At 44.4% G+C, this 20,949-nt stretch overlaps 1 protein-coding gene across 2 annotated transcripts in view; it reads right to left on the bottom strand.

Annotated features, from left to right (window-relative positions):
- Positions 1 to 20,949, bottom strand: part of stxbp5l (syntaxin binding protein 5L) — a 679,153-nt gene that overhangs the window by 373,569 nt on the left and 284,635 nt on the right. For both annotated transcript variants that reach the window (XM_068039933.1, XM_068039934.1), the window contains exon 6: positions 5,738 to 5,872. In XM_068039933.1, coding sequence (XP_067896034.1) covers positions 5,738 to 5,872 — 135 coding nt within the window. The remainder of the gene's footprint in view (positions 1 to 5,737; positions 5,873 to 20,949) is intronic.

Here is a 20,949-nt window from a genome sequence, read left to right as displayed (position 1 = left end):
TTTAAAAAAAGCAACACTGTCTTCAGTCAGTCAGTCATGAGGTAAAAAAGGGGGAACCATCCCTATCATCTCTCACCTGTCCATAACACTGTACCTGTGGAGTTCAGGGTTAAAGGGGAATTGCTGTCAGTTGGGAATTGATGGCTGCATCTTACATGACAGGATCTGGAGAACTACCTGAGGAACGTCAGAATTTTGAAGAACTGTGTGACAAGCAGATGCTTGGGAATACCATCCACCTGCAAGATCCCTTCCAAGCCACACAGCATCCTGACTTGGAACTATATTGCCATTCCTTCACTGTCGCTGGGTCAAAATCCTGGAACTCCTTTCCTAATAGCACTGTGGGTGTACCTACCTCACATGGACTGCAGCTCACCACCACCTTCTCATGGGCAATTAGGGATGGGCAATAAATGCTGGCCTGGCCAGCGCCACCCGCATCAAATGAAACGAATAAAAAAAAACTTGACCCTGATTTGTCTGGTAATTCATGTTGATTTGGTTTGATTGCTAAAGTAAAAATTATAAAAGTGATATCTTGTCCATTTGTTTCTTTTTATTGGGGTCATTCAGTAAACTTGGCTCTTTTGGTTTGTTGCTCTCCATGGGGATCATAACACTGAGCAGACGCAGCTGCAGAAATGTTGTGCTGAATGGAGCGCCAAAGGCTAGACAGTTGAAAACTTGAAAGTGTTGCTGTAGTAACTTGGTGGGGGGGAAAGAGTTTTTTCCAGGGGTGAACATAGAAGGAAGTGCCATTGGGAGGAGGAAGGGGGATGTGGGTGGAGAGGGATACAAGGAAGTGATCAGAGATGCCCTTATCTGTGATTTATGCAACGGGAATAGCGATGCCACATGAGATGGCGAGGTCGAGGGAGTGGTCGTGAATATGGGTAGGGGAATTAATACGGAGGGAGAGATTTAAGGGCAACAACTCCTGTTCATCTCTCCATTACCCCAATGAGTACTTAGACATTTCCCTATTTTTAAAAAGTCTGCCCATCATAACCATCCCAAAAGTAGGAAGTAGAAACAAGAACAACTTCCAACAGCAGACATTTTGAAATGGACTGGTATGAGTTGCATTGAACTGCAAATTGATCACTGTGTACCTGAAGTTTTAGTTAAATACTCCCAATTCAATTACTCTCACTTTCCTAACTGTACATTCCCACTGTTACTTGGAAGGAATCAGGACTCCCTTCAAATCATGCAGCAGCTCAGCAAGTCCTTCCACAGTCAAGTAATTTGAACTCACATCCACGCAGAGGGAATTCTGTCACCCCAACACTGAGAAGCTACTTAGTACTCTGTCCAAATACCCCTCCCGATGGCCAATTTTATTTTCTGACACCAGGACCCAGAAATCAAGAGTGCCCAGTTTTGGGCTGCAAAGCGGGAGAATGGTGAGGTCAGAGGCTCCCCAGGTATTGGACATTGGACCTAATTGTAATAGAGACAGCACAGCGCAACAGCCTGCCAGCACTGGAGAAATGTAGGGCCGTTGCTAGCGTCCCTCAGTGGAAGTTCAGCAGTCTTCCACCTCCCAAGTCATAGTGACAAGGGGATATACCTCATAGGTGCACTAGAATAGGTTAACAGGCATAGAAGACAGACATGAGGGCTTTGCACAAACTTGATTTTTAGTTCTCTCTGTTCAATACAAGTATTTGTCAATGTTATTTTTACTCTTTCATGGGATGCGGGCATCGCTGGCAAGGCCAACATTTGTTGCCCATCCCTAATTGCCCTTGACAATTGAGTGGCTTGCTCAGCCATTTCAGAGGGCAGTTAAGAGTCAACCACATTGCTGTGGGTCTAGAGTCACATGCAGGCCAGACTGGGTGAAAACAGCAGATTTCCTTCACTAAAGGACATTAGTGAACCAGATGGGTTATTCAACAATTGACGATAGTTTTATGGTATCATTACTGAGATTAGCTTTTTTAAATTCAGATTTTAATTCATTAATTGAATTTAAATAAACCAGCTGCCGTGGTGGGATTTGAACCCAAGTTGCCAAGGCAATAGCCTGGGCCTCTGGATTACTAGCCCAGTGACATTACCACGACGTCACCACTTCCCCCTTCAACTGCGTTGAAGTATGGTGGAACCATAGAACCATAGAAAAATTATGGCACAGAAGGAGGCCATTTCGCCCGTCATGTCCGTGACGGCTGAAAAAACTAGCCACCTAATCTAATCCCACCTTCCAGCACCTGGTCCATAGCTTTGCCGGTTACAGCACTTCAGGTGGATGTCCAGGTACCTTTTATAAGAATTGAGTGTTTCTGGTTCCACCACCATTCCTGGCAGTGAATTCCAGATACCCACCACCCTCTGGGTGAAAAAGTTTTTCCTCATGTCCTCTCTAATCCTTATACCAATCACAAATCTGTACCCCCGGTAACTGACCTCTCCATGAGGAGAAACAGGTCCTTCCTATCTACTCCATCTAGGCCTCATAATTTTGTACACCTCAATTAAGTCACCCCTCAGCCTCCTCTGTTCTATCGAAAACAACCCTAGCCTATCCAATCTTTCTTCATAGCTAAAACTTTCAAGGCTTGGCAACATTCTTCTAAATCTCCTCTGTACTCTCTCCGAGCAATTATGTCCTTTCAGTAATGTGGTGACCAGAACAGTACACAATACTCCAGCTATGGCCTAACCAGCGTTTTATACAGTTCCAGCATTACATCCCTGCTTTTATATTCTATACCTCTCCCAATAAAGGAAAGGATTCCATATGCCTTCTTCACCACTCTATCTAACTGTCCTGTCACCTTCAGGGACCTGTGGACATGCACTGCAAGGTCTCTCACTTCTTCTAACCCTCTCAATATCCTCCCGTATATTGTATATTCCCTCGCTTTATTTTCCCTCCCCAAATGCATTACCTCACACTTATCTGGATTGAATTCCATTTGCCACTTTTCCACCCACTCAACCAAACCATTGATATCATTCTGGAGTCTACAGTTATCCTCTTCACTATCAACTACACGGCCAAGTTTTGTATCATCAGCAAATTTCCCAATCATGCCTCCCTCATTTAAGTCCAAATCATTAATATAAACCACAAACAACAAGGGACCCAACACTGAGCCCTGTGGAATGCCACTGGAAACAGCTTTCCATTTGCAAAAACATCCGTCGACTACTACGCTTTGTTTCCTGTCACTGAGCCAATTCTGGATCCAACCCGCCACATTCCCCTGTATCCCATGGGCTTTCATTTTACTGACCAGGCTGCCATGTGGGACCTTGTCAAATGCCTTACTAAAATCCATGTAGAGCACATCCACTGCACTACCCTCATCAATCCTTCTTGATACTTCCTCAAAAAACTTAAGTGAGTAAGACATGACCTTTCCCTAACAAATCCATGCTGACTATCCCTGATTAATCTGTGCCTTTCTAAGTGGCAGTTTATCCTGTCCCTCAGAATTGATCCTAATAATTTACCCACCGCCGAGGTCAGACTGACCGTCCTATAATTATCTGGCCTATCCCGCGCACCCTTTTTAAACAATGATACAATATTTGCAGACCTCCAATCGTCTGGTACCTCGCCTGTATCTAGTGAGGATTTGTAGATGATCCTCATTGCATCTGCTATTTCCTCCCTGGCTTCCTTTAACAACCTGGGATGCAATGCATCCGGTCCTAGCGATTTATTTACTTTCAAGGATATCAGACCCTCTAGTACTTCCTCTCTCATTATGCTTATCGTATCTAACATTTCACATTCCTACTCTTTTACTACAATGTCTGCATCAACCCTCTCCTTTGTGAAGAGAGAAAAAAAACTCTTAAAGAACCCTGCCCACATCTTCTGCATCCACACATAAGTTCCCTTGTACATCTCTGATCAGGCCCTACCCTTTCCTTTGTTATTTTCTTGCTCTTAATGTACTGATAAAACATTTTCAGGTTTCCTTGATTTTACCTGCTAATAATTTTTCATGTTCTCTCTTTGTTTTTCTAATTACCTTTTTTCCTTCACCCTTGCACTTTCTTTACTCCTCTATGCTTTCTAAAGTATTAAGATTTTTGTGATCATCATAAGCTTTCTATTTTTGCTTTAACTTACCCTGTAAGCTTCTAGATAACCAGGAGGCTCTAGATTTGGCAGTACCACCTTTGTGGGGACATGCCTACACTGTGCCTGTAGTATCTCGCTTTTGAATGCCTCCCACTGGTTTGCCACTGATTTTCCTTCAAGTAGCTGTATCCAGTCCACTTTCACCAGGTCACCTCTCAGTTTCATAGAAATTGCCTTACCCCAATTTAGAAGTTTTACTCTTGTGGAGTAGTAAACTCTTTTTGGATTGCTGTTGATCTAGATATTCTTCATGATGCAAGGGCAGCATGCAACACACACACACAAATAGCGAGACTCGCTCAAAGCTGTATTGAAAGGTGTCACCAAAACTATATAGAAAGCAGAATTTTTTTTTAAAACAGCCCAAACAGCTGCTCTATCAGAAGTCTTGTTCTTGCATGGCTCTCATTATGGTGAAGCTCTACATCTGTGCCCAAGTTCCCAATAGGAAACATAAGCCAGATATTGAGGGGATCCCCCTATCCCCAAGCTGCCAGCCTCTATGGTCTGGGTGGAAGACAGGAGGCATTGAGGATGGCGCATGAAAGCACCATGACCACGGCCCGGCATAGACTTGCATTATTTTCTGGCTGTGGTCACAGATGAGTTGAACGTTAAAGAAATGGAAGCCTTTCTGTTGTAGAACACTGTGGTTGATGATAGGGAACTAGATACATGGGATACATGAGATATTCACTGCACCTGTGGAAATCCACTGTTTTGGAAAGCTGAAAATTGGCCCAAAAGTATATCAGTAGCCTATAAAGAAACTCTTAATGGAGATGAGATACTCTAAATATTGCATCTGTAGTCTGCTTTCTGACTGTTAGTACCATATTCTTCTGGGGGGTGTTAGGAAAGGACCAATCAGGCACTTCCATACACCAATATCACTAAAGTGTTAGACACAGGACCCTTGTTTATATATTTTAAATAGGCGAGCATTTGGTTTAGGCGCTTCCAGGGACACTTAATGATTGCCCGAAGTAACACAGCATTGGACCTACTTCCTGCACCATTCAGTGCAAGAAGTCCTGCTATAAAATTGATGCTTTATTGACCGAGTTTTACTGCTTTGGCTAAAAATGCCAAAACAGGGTTCTATTTCCCCACCACTAACATCAGTTCTCTCCATAGACACTGGCTGGCTGCTGAGCATGTTTCAGATTTCCAACATTTGCAGTGTTTTGCTTCTTGTTTCTTTTCTTGTAATTAAGCTAATTTATTGAAAACAGCAGCAGCTTTTCCTGCCCTGATATTAATGCCACAGTATTCTTTTAATCCATTATTATTCCCCCATGTTAGGAAATCTTAAGGACTATGGCAAGTTTCAATCCTTTTTATTATTTATACTTTCTTCAGGCAGACATTATTGGGCTTGCTGAGTATCCTACTGAAGTGTTACATCTTTCTGATAATTGATCTTCATAAAGCAATGCAATGGAAACAGAGAGTATGAAAATCACAAGTTCAATTTAAAAAAAAGTTTATATCTGACATACATCAGACTTCATTAGATATGATCATTTAAATTTAGATGATTCTAGATATGTCATGTTAATGGACATTATCAACTGCTGTGACTTTGCTTCCACAAGAGTATTCTTGGTCATGGACAATACTTACAGTTCTATTGCCTTATTCCACATGATGACGTATCCCGACAGGACAAAAGACTCAATATTTACAACATACGTATTTCCTCGCTCTGTGCCCACGTACAACCATTTACTCTGGAAAGGGAGATGGCAGCAGGTAATCCTGATTTAAAAGAAAACATGAGTTATTCAATATTTTTCAAAAAAAAACATTAAAATTACACGTAAAAATGAGAAAATATTGTCCCAGATGAGAAGTCAATTTTATTTCAATTGTGAAAAGATTATGAAACTCAATTGCAATATTTCTATTCATTTGCAAAAAGCCAGTTGATCTTCTGTGATGATGTACATGGGGCTGAATTTTGTGTCCGCGATTACCCTGCTTGTATTGTTGCCTTTCAGTGTAGCAGTGAAGCTGCAGTGCTGTTGCAACACATGGACCAGCACCGCACCCCACCCCCCCCCCACCACCATCCTTACAACCTTTGAGGTGGACTGGGAGCGACCTGGCACCATGTCGGATGCAAGACACCAGGTGGCCCCATGGTTTAGCGATGCCTCGCTGGAGATTCTCCTCCAGACTGCAAGGAAAAGGAATAGGTCCTCTTTTCAAAGGATGACAAGAACAGACCCTCCTCGCCTGACAAAGCAAGCCTGGAAGGAGATTGCAGGGGAGGTCAGCAGCTGCGGAGTCACCCATAGAAATTATCCTTTGAAATGCTTGCTCCTAATATGCATTCCAACACCATGCTTGAGCATTCTTTAAGAGTTGCTTTCAGGGTTCAGTAACTTGCACTAGATTGGGTAGAAATTTTACCAGTCGATTGACCATTCCAAGGAATCGTTGAAGATCTTGGACAGAAGTAGGAATTGGGAATTCACTTATGGCTCTCGCCTTTTGCGGGTATGCCATAATGCCCTTGCTACTAAAAATGTGCCCCAGAAAACGAATAGACGTTTTCAAGAATTCACACTTTTCATTAAGTGTCAGGCCTTCTTCTTGTAGAATTCAGAACCGCTCTAACTCTCAGGTCATGTTCTTTGATAGATTCACCATGGACTAAGACGTCGTTCATATGGCATATGACTCCTTTAAGGCCTTATAGAATGTTTGACATAGTTCTTTGGAATATTTTAGGTGCAGACGTTATACCGAAAGGTAAAGAATTAAAACAAAACCTTCCAAATGGAGTGATGAAGGTTGTCAGTAATCTATATTTCTCGTCCAGTGGGACTTGCCAAAAGCCACTATTCGCGTCCAGCTTTGTGAACATGATACTTTTGGATAATTTCGCCAAACTGAAGCCGTCGGATGGATTTCTCTTGCGACAGCCTTATTAAGTTAAGTCTACACAAATGCGAAACGTACAGTTCGGTTTAGGAACTGGAACCATTCCCGAGCACCACTCTGTTGGCTTGGTGACAGGAGAAATGACACCCATCTTGGTCATCTCTTCTAGCTGAAGTTGGATTTGCTTCATTAGTGGATGTGGCATCTTTCTAGGCGTAAAAAGACATACCAGTTTACCATCTTTTCTCAAAGTAATGGTGTATTTGATCTTAAGTCCTTCTAGACCAGTAAATAATATTGGAAAGTCTTTTGGAAGTGACTCCTAGATTCTTGCCGCTTAATTTCTTCCACCTTTTTGATAAGATGACGGTCTGTACAAGCTCTTTTACTTAAAAGAGAAAATTCTTGATTATATAAGACATACAGTGTTTCCAATATCTGCTTTCCCTTGTACTGGAGTGTTGCCTGTAGCTTTCCCCTGACTTTCAGTTAAATACCTCCTGACCCATGTAACTGAGCATCTATTGGTTGTAGGCAATGCGTTGATAACCATGGTTCTTTGTCTGATAGCTCCAGTGCTCAGTTTAAAGTTGCTGAAATGTCCGTTGACCTAAATATCTGAAGTTCAGAATGCATGATTAGGGTCATTAATCTCACCAAGGATGTCTTCTGATTTCTCATCCAGGGGAGATTGTTCCACTTCATTAATGGCTCTATATGTAAAGACATTTGCTTTGGAACTTTTCAAAGTAGAGGTTTTACTTCAGCACATCTTCCCAAAATGGCCAACTTTCTTGGATTGAAAGAATTCTGCTTTATTTGCAGGATACTGTTCGTGCCTGTGGGTCTTTTTGGTGCCACAGCACTGGCAAAGTTTAATAGTGTCTTGCACCTTCTTTTCTGGTGCTTCCTTTACAGTCCTGGGCTTCAAGAACTGTGCAGTCATTGGAGGGCTCCTGACCCAAGGTTTTTCTTCACCTCTTAGCAAAGCTCTATTCTGCTTACGGACCTCTGCTTGTCTCACCAGCTGTATTGCTTTTTCTAGGGTTAGGTCTTCTTTAGACTGCAATAAATCTGATAAGGAATCATCAGCAATACCCATTACAATTTTCAATTCTAACTTTAGGTCTCCATATCTGCATCCTTCAACTAGCCTGTAAAGCTCATTAATAAAAGCATCTACCGATTCACCTGGTTTCTGGACTCTTTGTTAAATCTGGCCCTCTCTAAAATATTAATGCTCCCCATGTTAAAATACTGTCGAAGGCTTTTAAACCTTCATCAGATTTGTTGGATGTTTCATTAATGCCTTGTCTAGCAATATCATTGTCTGCTGTTGCTCCTATGGAGTACAGTAATGTATTTACTTGTTCTTCTTCTGACTTGCTGTTTAATTGAGAAACAATTTGGAATCTCCAGAAATCTTTTCCTCCACAGGGACCAATTTTGAATTTGATTTGTTCCTTCCATGTTTTCAAATCTCTCTAGTAGTTTAAATTGAGGCTCCATAGCTTTCCTAAGCTTTTAGGTATTTTACTTTTTTAAAAATTTCCTTCCTATAATGGAAGTCTTCCCATGCTTTTCGGGAGATTTCTCATGCTTTTCAGGAGTTTTCCCATGCTTTTCAGCCTCACAATCCTTTTGTGTAATGGCTGCTGACTACAGATTCGCCCTTTCTAAGGATTCAGCTTTGGTGATGCTGCCTATCTAGAGTGCCTTAAAATCAGTTTTGTACCCTTTCCAAGGGTTGCTCACCAGATCCCCAACTGTTACTTGGTTCTCCGTCTCGAAGCCTGCGATCACTGGATTTCCCTCACAGATCATCACACCTTTGTGGTGTAGTCTGAATGCCTCATGTGCCAACTCCCCGCATCGCCGTGCCTTCCTTCACCCATGGAGCCGCTCTGGAACTCTTCCCAGCGTCTTCATGAGTTCTGTAGTCTTCTGGCACTACTTTTGCAGTTAAGTAGTTTTCTTCACATTTTTCCGTTGATCACCTTTGCCAGAACGTTGTATTTTGTTGTTACTCGGAGATAAGTTTGATTCCTCTAGCTTGTAGAGATTACCGAGCCTTTGTTAGGTTTTAAACAATAACTCATTTGTTACATTTCAGGAACCATTTACACTTTCTCTTTAGCAGGTCTAACTCACTGTTGACATGATGCTGCTTCTCCTTCTTGGGTCTCTACAAAAGTGATCTCTGATATCATCACAGTGGGAAGTGTTACTCACACTGTCCCAAACATTAGCCCTTATACTACAGTTAAGAAAGCGGTTAATAAAGCATATGGAATTTTGGAATTTATAAATAGAGTACAAGAACAAGGAAGTTATGACAAACCTGTATAAAACACTTATTCGGCCTCAACTGGAATATTGTGTCCAGTTCTGGGCACCACACTTTTGGAAGGATGTAAAGGCATTAGAGAGGGTGCAGAAATGATTCGCAAGAATGGTTCCATGGATGAGGAACTTCAGTTACATGGATAGGTTGGAGAAGCTGGGTCTGTTCTCCTTGGACAAGAGATAATTAAGAGGAGATTTGATAGAGGTGTTCAACATCTTGAGGGGTCCGTATAGAGTAGAGAGGGAGAAACTGTTCCCATTGGCCGAAGGATCTAGAACCAGAGGACACCAATTTAAAGTGATTGGTTAAAAAAACAGAGGTGACTTGAGGAAAAGCTTTTTTATGCAGCGAGTGGTTAAGATCCGGAATGCTCTGCCTGAGAGGTGGTGGAGGCAGACTGCATAGAGGTCTTCAAAAGAGAATTGGATAATTATCTGAAGAGAAAAAAATTGCAGAGCTACGGGGAAAATGCCGTGGAGTGGGACTAGGTCAGTTGCTCCTGCAAAGAGCCGGCACAGAAACAACGGGCCGAATGGCCTCCTTCTGTACTGTAACCATTCTATAATTCTACGAATGGAAGCCCTTCCTTTAGATGAAGGTGGCTGGCTATTCAGTGGGAGCCTTGATGGCCACATGCATGCAGTCGATGACACCATGCAGCTGGGGGAATCCAGCGATCTCTGCCTGACTGTTATGGTCGGTCCGGTAGCGCACATAGTCACTGGCCCTCTTGAAGGGGGAGAAGGAAAGAAGGGGAGATACAGGAAACAGGATAGAAACAGAGTGGAGAGAATAGCAGCAGAGGAAAAGGGAGGAAGAGTATGAAGGGGGAAATGAGGAGGATGATGGAGGAAGTAAAAAGGAGGACAGGGAGGTTCTTTACAATCAACAAGTGGCGCTGGGGAGGGGAGAACAAGATGCGCTTTGATGAGGAGGCTGGGTTTCAGCCGCCAAATTGACGTTCATGAAGGAGAGAGGGGAGGTACTGCTTGGATAGTTAAATGATCCCCCAATCACTTACAACTGCACTCTCAAAATCTCAACTATCTAGCCTTTGGTACTCTATTCACCACAACACTTCTGCAGCTACCAATCTGCTCAATCACACCCTCTCCTCCACCTTCGATGCCCTCGTCCCAGTAAAACCATTACTTTCTCTTACCCTGACCATTCCGCCGGTATGACCCTCATCTCCACTCCCTTTACCCCAATGGATGCAGCCTTGAACATTTATGGCGGACAAGTGGCATAGGCATTCACCGCCAGATCTGGCTAGACCACATAAAGCACCAACAAGTCCTACTCTTATCCGTAAAAACTACTCACAATTCTAGAATCATCCTGGATTACAAAGGTAACTCCCAAATTCCTTTCTCTACTGCAAGACACCTTCTTTAACTCTGCTCCCCTGTTCCCTCCAGCCTCACCTCCAAAATCAAGTGCAAGGAGCTCATGGATTTGCTTGTCACCAAGACTGAGACCATTCAATCAACTGCCTCTGCCACTACCCTTCCTTCCCCTAGCCTAACGCGTTAAACAGGCAGATGTCCATTCACCAAAATGAGGAAGCCGATGACAGTCTCTGATCCACAACTGGTTTATTGTCAATTCATAGTTCAGTCCAAATATCAGTTCCCACTCTTTCCTTCTGGACGAACTCTCTTTCCAGGGGTAACTGCCCCGCTGGGTAAAACCATAATGAGCATCACCTGCTCTCTATTAACACTGAAATGAGTCCTGTTTCATTAAAGGGACCAGCATTTTCAATATTGTCAATGAGCGAAACATCCTCTAAGGCTCCACCCTGCCCCAGCCCTGAACGTACATCTTTCTCTAGTTTCTCTTCTATCTCCCCTCAAGCAGCAGAATTGCATTCAATCACAATCTGTAACCTTATGACCCAGCACATCCCTCACTCTACCATTGCCATCAAGCTGGGATATCAATACTGGTTCAATTAGAGGGCATGCCAGGAGCAGAATTAGGCATACCTAAAAATGAGGTGTCAACCCGGTGAAGCTAAAATACAGGACTACGTGCATGCCAGCACCGGTAGCAGCATGCGATAGACAGGGCAAAGTGATCCCACAATCAACGGATCAGAGCTAAGCTCTGCAGTCGTACCACATCCAGTCGTGAATGGTGGTGGACAACTAAAAACTAACAGGAGGAGGAGATTCCACCAATACTCATCCTCAACGTTGGGGGAACCCAGCACATCAGTGGAAAAGACAAGGCTAAAGCATTTGCAACCAACATCAGCCAGAGGTGCTGAGTGGATGATCCATCTCGGCCTCCTCCTGATGTCCCCCAGCATCACAGATGCCAGTCTTCAGAAAATTCCATTCACTCCATGTGATATCAAGAAATGGCTGAAGGCACTGGATACTGCAAAGGCTATGGAACCCGACAGCTTTCCAGCAATAGTGCCTGAAGACTTTATGCTTCAAAACTGGCCACGCCCCTGGTCAAGCTGTCCCAGTACAACTACAACACTGGCATCTACCCGACTATGTGGAAAATTGCCCGGTATGTCCTGTCCACAAAAAGCAGGACAAATCCAACCCAGCCAATTGCCTATCAGTCTACTCTCAATCATCAGCAAAGTGATGAAAGGTGTTATCGACAGTGCTATCAAGCAGTACTTGCACAGCAATAACCTGCTCACTGATGCTCAGTTTGGGTTATGCCAGGGCCACCCAGCCCCTGACCTCATTAAAGCCTTTGTCCAAACATGGACAATAGAGCTGCACTCAAGACGTGAGGTGAGAGCGACTACCCTTGACATCAAGGCAGCATTTGACAGAGTGTGGCATCAAGGAGTCCTAGCAAAACTGGACTCAGGGGGAATCAAGGGAAAACACTCCACTTGTTGGAGTCATACATAGCACAAAGGAAGATGGTTGTGGTTGTTGAAGGTCAATCATCTTAGTCCCAGGACATCACTGCAGGAGTTCCTCAGGGCAGTGTCCTAGGCCCAACCATCTTCAGTTACTTCATCAATGACCTTCTCTCCTTCATAAGGTCAGAAATGTTCGTTGACGATTGCACAATGTTCAGCCCCAATCGCGACTCCTCAGATACTGAACAAGACCTGGACAGCATTCAGGCTTGGGCTGATAAGTGCCAAGTTACATTCATGCCACAAAAGTGCCTGGCAATGACTATCTCAAACAAGAGAGAATCTAAGCACCTTCCCTTGATGTTCAATGGCATTACCGTCAGTGAATCCCCCACTAACATCCTGGGGGTTACCAGGAACTGAACTGGACTGGTCATGTAAGTACTGTAGCTACAAGGACAGGTCAGAGGCTGGGAATTCTGTGGCGAGTAACTCACCTCCTGACTCCCCAAAGCCTATCCACCATCTACAAGGCATAAGTCAGGAATGTGATGGAACACTCTCCACTTGCCCGGATGAGTGGAGCTCCAATAATATTCAAGAAGCTCGACATCATCCAGGACAAAGCAGCCCACTTGATTGGCACCCCATCCACCACTTTCAACATTCACCCCTCCACCACCAACGCACAGTGACAGCAGTGTGTACCATCTACAAGATGCACTGCAGCATCACCAAGATTCCTCAGATAGCACCTTCCAAACCTGCAACCTCTACCACCTAGAAGGACAAAGGTAGTAGAAGAATGGGAACACCACCACCTGCAAGCTCTCCTCCAAGCCACACACCATCCTGTCTTGGAAATATATCATCATTCCTTCCCTGTTGCTGGGTCAAAATCCTGGAACCATCTTCCTAACAGCATTGTGGGTGTACCTACCTCACATGGACTGCAGCGGTTCAAGAAGGCAGCTCACCACCAGCTTCTTAAGGGCAATTAGGGATTGGCAATAAATGCTAGTCTAGCCAGCGACACCCACATCCTGTGAAAGAATTTTTAAAAAGCCCTCTCTGAGGTTATCTTAACCATAAGACCCACCTTGTATTCTCTTGACCTTATTCCCACTAAACTGCTGACCACTCAACCTCCCTTCCTGGTTCTCTCTCCTCTGGCTCTGTCCCGCTTTCCTTCAAATCTGTCATCATTGCCCCCTCCTCAGAAAAAACAACCCTTGACACCACATTGTTGCAAACTAACACCCCATCTCTAACTTCTTCTCCAAAGTCCTTGAACGTGTTTCACCTCCCAAATGTGTTCCCATCTTTCCTGCAACTCTACGTTTGAATCCATCCAATCTGTTTCCATCCCTGTAACAGCACCAAAACAACTCTCACCGAAATCATAAATGATATCCCATGTGATGGTGAAAAAGGAAAACTATCTCTCCTCATCCTTCTCGACCTTTCTGCAGCCTTTGAGAGAGTTGATTGCACTATCCCCTTTCAAAGCATCTCCACCGTCATCCATCTTGATGGGACTGCACTCACCTGGTTCCATGCTTATCTATCTAATCGTAGCCAGAGAATCACCATCAATGGCTTCTCTTCCTATTCCTGTACAGTTACCTCTGGTGTCCCACAAGTATCTATCCTTGCCCCCCTCCCATTTCTCATCTACATACTGCCCCTCGGCAACATCTTCCAAAAACACACCAGTTTCCACATGTATACTGCCAACACCCAACTTTACCTCACCACCACCTGTCTCGACCCTGCCACCATCTTTGAATTGTCAGACTGCTTGTCCGGCATCCAGCATCAGATGAGCAGAAGTTTCTTCCAATTAAATATTGGAAAGACTGAAGCCATTGTCTTTGGTCCACACCAAAAACTCTGGTCCCTTGCCACTCTCTCCCTGCCAACTGTGAGGCTGAACCAGATTGTTCGCAACCTCAGTGTCATATTTGACACCGAGATGAGCTTTCAACCACACATCTGCACCATCGCTAAGACTGCCTATTTCCACCTCTGTAACATTGCCCAACTCTGCCCCGCCTCATCTATTCTGCTGCTGAAACCCTCATTCATGCCTTTGTTACATCCCGACTTGACTATTCTAACAGCCAAGCTCCCACCATAACCTTCTACCAAAAACTTGAGTTCATCCAAAACTCTGCTGCCCATGTCCTAACTCGCAGCAAGTCCCGTTAACCCATCATCCCTGTGCTCTCTGACCTATACTGGCTCCTGGTTAAGCAATGCATCAACTTTAAAACTCGCATCCTTGTTTTCAAATTCCCCCATGGCCCGATCCCTCCTTATCCCTGTAATTTCCTCCAGCCCTACAACCCTCCATGATAACTGTGCTCCTCTATTTCCAGCCTCTTGATTTTAATCGCTCCAACACTGGCGGCTGTGCCTCCAGTACCTAGGCTCTAAGCTCTGGAATCTGCTCTCCAAACCTCCCTGCCTCTCTACATTGCTTTTCTCCTTAAAGACACTCCTTCAAATCCAACTCTTTGACTAAGCTTTTCGTCATCTGAGCTAATATCTCCTTATGAGGCTCAGTGTCATGTTTTGTTTTATAATGCTTCTGTGAAGCACCCTGAAACATTCTATTACATTAAAGGCGTTAAATAAATACAAGTTTTTGCTATTGCGGGGGAGGATAGGGAGATACGCGCTGTTGAGGTGTGTGAACTCCAGTCCCGAAAACGTCTGCGTGGAAGTGGCTGAGGAGGGTTGGCAGCAGACAACTAGGTACTGCTCCAGTGGTAGTGGGAGTGGGGATGGAGGAGGGGGTGGTGGCATGAGTGTAATTGTGGGTGGAGACCCATTCTTTCTTTTTTTCTTTTGGGCCTCCTTATCTCGAGAGACAATGGATACGCGCCTGGAGGTGGCCAGTGGTTTGTGAAGCAGTGCCTGGAGTGGCTATAAAGGCCAATTCTGGAGTGACAGGCTCTTCCACAGGTGCTGCAGAGAAATTTGTTTGTCGGGGCTGTTGCACAGTTGGCTCTCCCCTTGCGCCTCTGTCTTTTTTCCTGCCAACTACTAAGTCTCTTCGACTCGCCACAATTTAGCCCTGTCTTTATGGCTGCCCGCCAGCTCTGGCGAATGCTGGCAACTGACTCCCACGACTTGTGATCAATGTCACACGATTTCATGTCGCGTTTGCAGACGTCTTTATAGCGGAGACATGGACGGCCGGTGGGTCTGATACCAGTGGCGAGCTCGCTGTACAATGTGTCTTTGGGGATCCTGCCATCTTCCATGCGGCTCACATGGCCAAGCCATCTCAAGCGCCGCTGACTCAGTAGTGTGTATAAGCTGGGTGTGTTGGCCGCTTCAAGGACTTCTGTGTTGGAGATATAGTCCTGCCAACTGATGCCAAGTATTCTCCGAAGGCAGCGAATATGGAATGAATTGAGACGTCGCTCTTGGCTGGCATACGTTGTCCAGGCCTCGCTGCCGTAGAGCAAGGTACTGAGGACACAGGCCTGATACACTCGGACTTTTGTGTTCCGTGTCAGGGCGCCATTTTCCCACACTCTCTTGGCCAGTCTGGACATAGCAGTGGAAGCCTTACCCATGCGCTTGTTGATTTCTGCATCTAGAGACAGGTTACTGGTGATAGTTGAGCCTAGGTAGGTGAACTCTTGAACCACTTGCAGAGTGTGGTCGCCAATATTGATGGATGGAGCATTTCTGACGTCCTGCCCCATGATGTTAATTTTCTTGAGGCTGATGGTTAGGCCAAATTCATTGCAGGCAGCCGCAAACCTGTCGATGAGACTCTGCAGGCACTCGTCAGTGTGAGATGTTAAAGCAGCATCGTCAGCAAAGAGGAGTTCTCTGATGAGGACTTTCCGTACTTTGGACTTCGCTCTTAGACGGGCAAGGTTGAACAACCTGCCCCCTGATCTTGTGTGGAGGAAAATTCCTTCTTCAGAGGATTTGAACGCATGTGAAAGCAGCAGGGAGAAGAAAATCCCAAAAAGTGTGGGTGCGAGAACACAGCCCTGTTTCACACCACTCAGGATAGGAAAGGGCTCTGATGAGGAGCCACCATGTTGAATTGTGCCTTTCATATTGTCATGGAATGAGGTGATGATACTTAGTAGCTTTGGTGGACATCCGATCTTTTCTAGTAGTCTGAAGAGACCACGTCTGCTGACGAGGTCAAAGGCTTGGTGAGATCAATGAAAGCAATGTAGAGGGGCATCTGTTGTTCACGGCATTTCTCCTGTATCTGACGAAGGGAGAACAGCATGTCAATGGTCGATCTCTCTGCACGAAAGCCACACTGTGCCTCAGGGTAGACGCGCTCGGCCAGCTTCTGGAGCCTGTTCAGAGCGACTCGAGCAAAGACTTTCCCCACTATGCTGAGCAGGGAGATTCCACGGTAGTTGTTGCAGTCACCGCGGTCACCTTTGTTTTTATAGAGGGTGATGATATAAGCATCGCGCATGTCCTGGGGTACTGCTCCCTCGTCCCAGCACAGGCATAGCAGTTCATGTAGTGCTGAGAGTATAGCAGGCTTGGCACTCTTGATTATTTCAGGGGTAATGCTGTCCTTCCCAGGGGCTTTTCCGCTGGCTAGAGAATCAATGGCATCACTGAGTTCCGATTTGGTTGGCTGTATGTCCAGCTCATCCATGACTGGTAGAGGCTGGGCTGCATTGAGGGCAGTCTCAGTGACAGCATTCTCCCTGGAGTACAGTTCTAGGTAGTGCTCAACCCAGCGGTCCATCTGTTTGCGTTGGTCAGTGATTATGTCCCCCGATTTAGATTTGAGGGGGGCGATCTTCTTGATGGTTGGCCCAAGAGCTCTCTTCATGCCATCAAACATTCCTCTGATGTTTCCGGTGTCTGAGGCCAGCTGAATATGACTGCATAGGTGTTGCCAGTAGTCGTTTGCGCAACGCCTAGCTGTTCTTTGTGCAGTACTTCTGGCTGCTTTAAGTGCTGCGGATGTTAAATCGCTGGGGGCTTTCTTGTAGTTCAATAGTGCAATGCGCTTAGCGGCTGTGACAGGTTCCAGCTCTTCATTATGAGATTGAAACCAGTCTGCATTTCTCTTCGAGACCCATTGCACCTCTTGTATCTCAGTGGGGGGGGGAGGAGGTTGCAACTCTTCTGTCTGGGAGGGTTGTTCAGTAGGGTTCAGCCAGCTCTCAATCCTGCTCAGTATATTACCACCAATACCAGAGGCTTCAATCATTTGTAAAGAAGCCTCTTATGGGGTATCTTGTCAAAAGATTTTTGGAAGTCTAAGTTGACAGCATCTACTAGGCTTCCCTCATCCACCATTTGGGTGACTTCTTCAAAAAATACAATCAAACTTCTCAAACATGAGCTTTTTTGAAGCCATGTTGGGTGTCTCTAATATGACCCCATCTATGTAAGAAATTATATATTCCATCCCTAATGATTCTCTTAAGCACCTTTACGAGTATTGATGTCAAACTCATGGGCATATAGTTACTTAGGTTCGTCTTGTCTCCCTTTTCAAAGATGGGGACTATATTAGCTTCCTTCCAGTCTGCAGGAACCATCGCTGAGTGCAGTGAGCTGTTAAGGATGTGGGCAAGGAACCTGCACAGCATGTATCCAATCTCCCTGAGGACCCGTGGGTAGATAACATCCTGCCCGGATGCTCTATATTTTATCAGGTTCTTAATTCTATCTAAAACAATATATGCATCTATGTTCATATTATCTTAATGATCTTAAGGTAGCTGTTGATACTATGATTTGTGTGTTAGGATTGTCGATAATACATGACTGCTTCTGGCAGGTCTTGGTGTGTTGGGGAATTGAGTTTGTGACTGGCAAATTATGTTTAACTTGGAAAAATGCAGTAGTATGCATGTGGGCAGGGTGAATGCCAAACATGCATACTCCCTTCAGGGAAAAGCATTAAAGCAGGTTGAGAAAGAAAGCGATCTGGATGTTCTAGTGTATAGATCTCTACAAATTTGTGAACAGTACCATGAAGCAATACTAGAGTGAATAGGGCTTGAGCTGCATTTATTGGAGAATTGACTATAAGACAAAGCACACTATTTTGTCCTTGTACAAGACTTTGGTCACATTAGAAAATTGTTTCCAGTTTTGGTCTCCTCATATGGTGGGTGATTTTGAGGCTTTGGAAAGGAAGGGCTGCTAGATTAATTCCCAATTTGAATCAACTTAGTGATCAAAGTATCTTAAAAGAGCTAGGACTCCTCACTTTAGAGGAGCATAGATTTTGGGGTAATATAATAATAATTAAAAGCAAAATACTGCAGATGCTGGAAATCTGAAATTTAAATAGCATTAAAGAAAAAAACAAGAAATGCTGGAAATACTCAGCAGGTCTGGCAGCATCTGTGGAGAGAGAAGCAGAGTTAACATTTCAGGTCAGTGACCCTTCATCAGAATAGTTCAAGGATTTCTTCAAGTGAGAGTTGGACCTGTTACAGGTTAGGATGGAGATCACTTTGTCCAAAAGATAGATACTGCACAGAACTATCGGAGCCAGAGTAATTTCCTTGACTAGTTTCGATCATCGGGGATGATGGGGCTGGTGAGGGCAGAGAGGAATTTACCAGATTCTTTTCCCCCAAATTGGCCTCTGATATTATCTGATTTTTCACCTCTCGCAGAAGAGCACATGGTTTCAGGTGGGGTGGAGAATATACATATTGTTATACACAAAGCATTCCAATTGTGTGGAACAGGCTTGATGGACCAGAAGGTTTTTTTTGTGTCTGTTATTGTTCATAACTAGGGAAGGTAACTGGAAAAAATATTGACAAATAACGAGCCAGAACAGTATTGAATTATGGAATAGAGTCATAGATTCTTCTCGCACAGAAGGAGGCCATTCAGCCTGTCATGCCTGCACTAGTTCTTTGAAAGAGTTGCTCAATTTAGCCCCACATCCCAGCTTTTCCCCCATAACCCTGCAAATTTGCCCTCTTCAACTATATGTCCAATTGCCTTTTGAATGTTCTTAATGTAAACCGTGGCGCGGAGTCAACTCCCCCTTGGCCCCTTTATTCCCTTCACCCACTTGATCCTGGCCGTCACGTGGGATTAAATCCTCTTAATTCCGGCTCAGGCTGGGTGTTTGGGATATCGGGATTACAGCAGAGCCACCTTCCACCTAATCCACCGGCTACAGTTAATGGCTTAGTACAAAGAGGAGGAAACTCAGTCCTTTCTTTAACTATCAATTTACTTTATTCACGTTGTTGTACAATGTAAGAATAAGGCTTATACACTTGATTAGACAAAAGCATGCAACTCAAACTGGGTTATACAGTTAATGACAAAGCTAGCTAGAATCGATACGCACACCCACTAGGTTCCTCTGACCTTCCCTGACCTAGTCACAGAAAACAAAGGATAATACCCGAAAAAGGGGAGAGCTGACGCTGGCCAGGCGTTCCGTTCTCTCTCTCTTTTACGTCGTCGCCGCGTTGCTGACATAGGGTCTTCCACTTCCGCGATGGTTGGTCTCTGGAGTTTCTCGCTGGCTCTATGCCCGAGATTCTCCATACTTATTCTCTTTCTTATCTCTTCAAGCTGTGCTGTCTCTTTCCTGTGGGTTTAAGCCTGCTCGTTCGTATATTCTCCTTATTGGCCCAGGCCCAAAGACCCCGGTATCACTCCGTGTCCAAATAAGGCTCTATTCCTGTGATCTCTCCCTTGTCTTTCACATAAATTAATTAATTCAAACTGGTTTTTACCAGCACAGACCAGTGTCTGAGCTCAGGTTACTTCAGTTCACAAGCTATGCAACAGTTTGTAACAGATTCAGTACTTCCTGCAGCCCCTGGCCAACACTAAGGAATCTGATTCCACCACCCTTTCCTGTAGTGCAATCCAGATCTTAACAACCCTCTATGCGAAAAAATTCTTATTTCCCCTCTAATTCTTTTGTCAATTATTTTAAATTTATGACTTCTGGTTATCAACCCACCTGCCAGAGGAAACAGTTTCTCCCTACTTTCTCTATCACAATCCCTTATTATTTTGAATATCTCTATTATGTCTCTCCTTAAATTTCTCTGTTCTAAGGCAAACAATCCCAACTTCTCCAATCTCCCCAAATAACTGAACTCCCTCATCCCTGGTGTCATCCTGGTAAACCTCCTCTGTACCTTTTCCAATGCCTTGACATCCTTCCTTAAATGTGGTGCCCTGCGTTGTACACAAAGCTCCAGCTGAGACCTAACCAATAATTTAAAAGACTGAGAATGACTTCCTTGTTTTTGAGCCAATGAATTTTTGACAATGTCCTATTTACAAAATCAAGTGTTCCATATTCTTTCTTAACCACCTCATCAACTTGCCCTGCCATCTTCAAAGTTTTCTGAATATGCACCTCTAGGTCCCTCTGCTCTTGCACTCTGCTCAAAATAGTACCATTTAAATTATACTGCCTCTCCATGTTGTTTCTCCCAAAGTGCATCACTTTACCTTTATCCACATTAGGTTGCATCTGCCATATATCTACCCATTTCACCAGTCTATGCCCTCCTGAAGTGTACTATTATTCTGTACACTATTTACTATGTTGCCAAGTTTTGTATCATCCACAAACTTCAAAATTGTACTCCCTATACCTATCCAGACCATTTACATATAACAAGTACAGCAATAGTCCTAACACCGACCCCTGGGGGAATCCCACTGCATACATTTCTCCAGTCAGAAAAACGTCTGTTATCTCTGCCGACTTAGCCAATCACGTACCCAAGTTACCAC

The sequence above is a fragment of the Heterodontus francisci genome, chromosome 10 (assembly GCF_036365525.1).
Source record: "Heterodontus francisci isolate sHetFra1 chromosome 10, sHetFra1.hap1, whole genome shotgun sequence".
Classification (NCBI taxonomy): Eukaryota; Metazoa; Chordata; class Chondrichthyes; order Heterodontiformes; family Heterodontidae; genus Heterodontus; species Heterodontus francisci.
The sequence above is the reverse complement of the archived record's forward strand: the minus strand, read 5'-3'. Positions and strand labels throughout refer to the sequence as shown.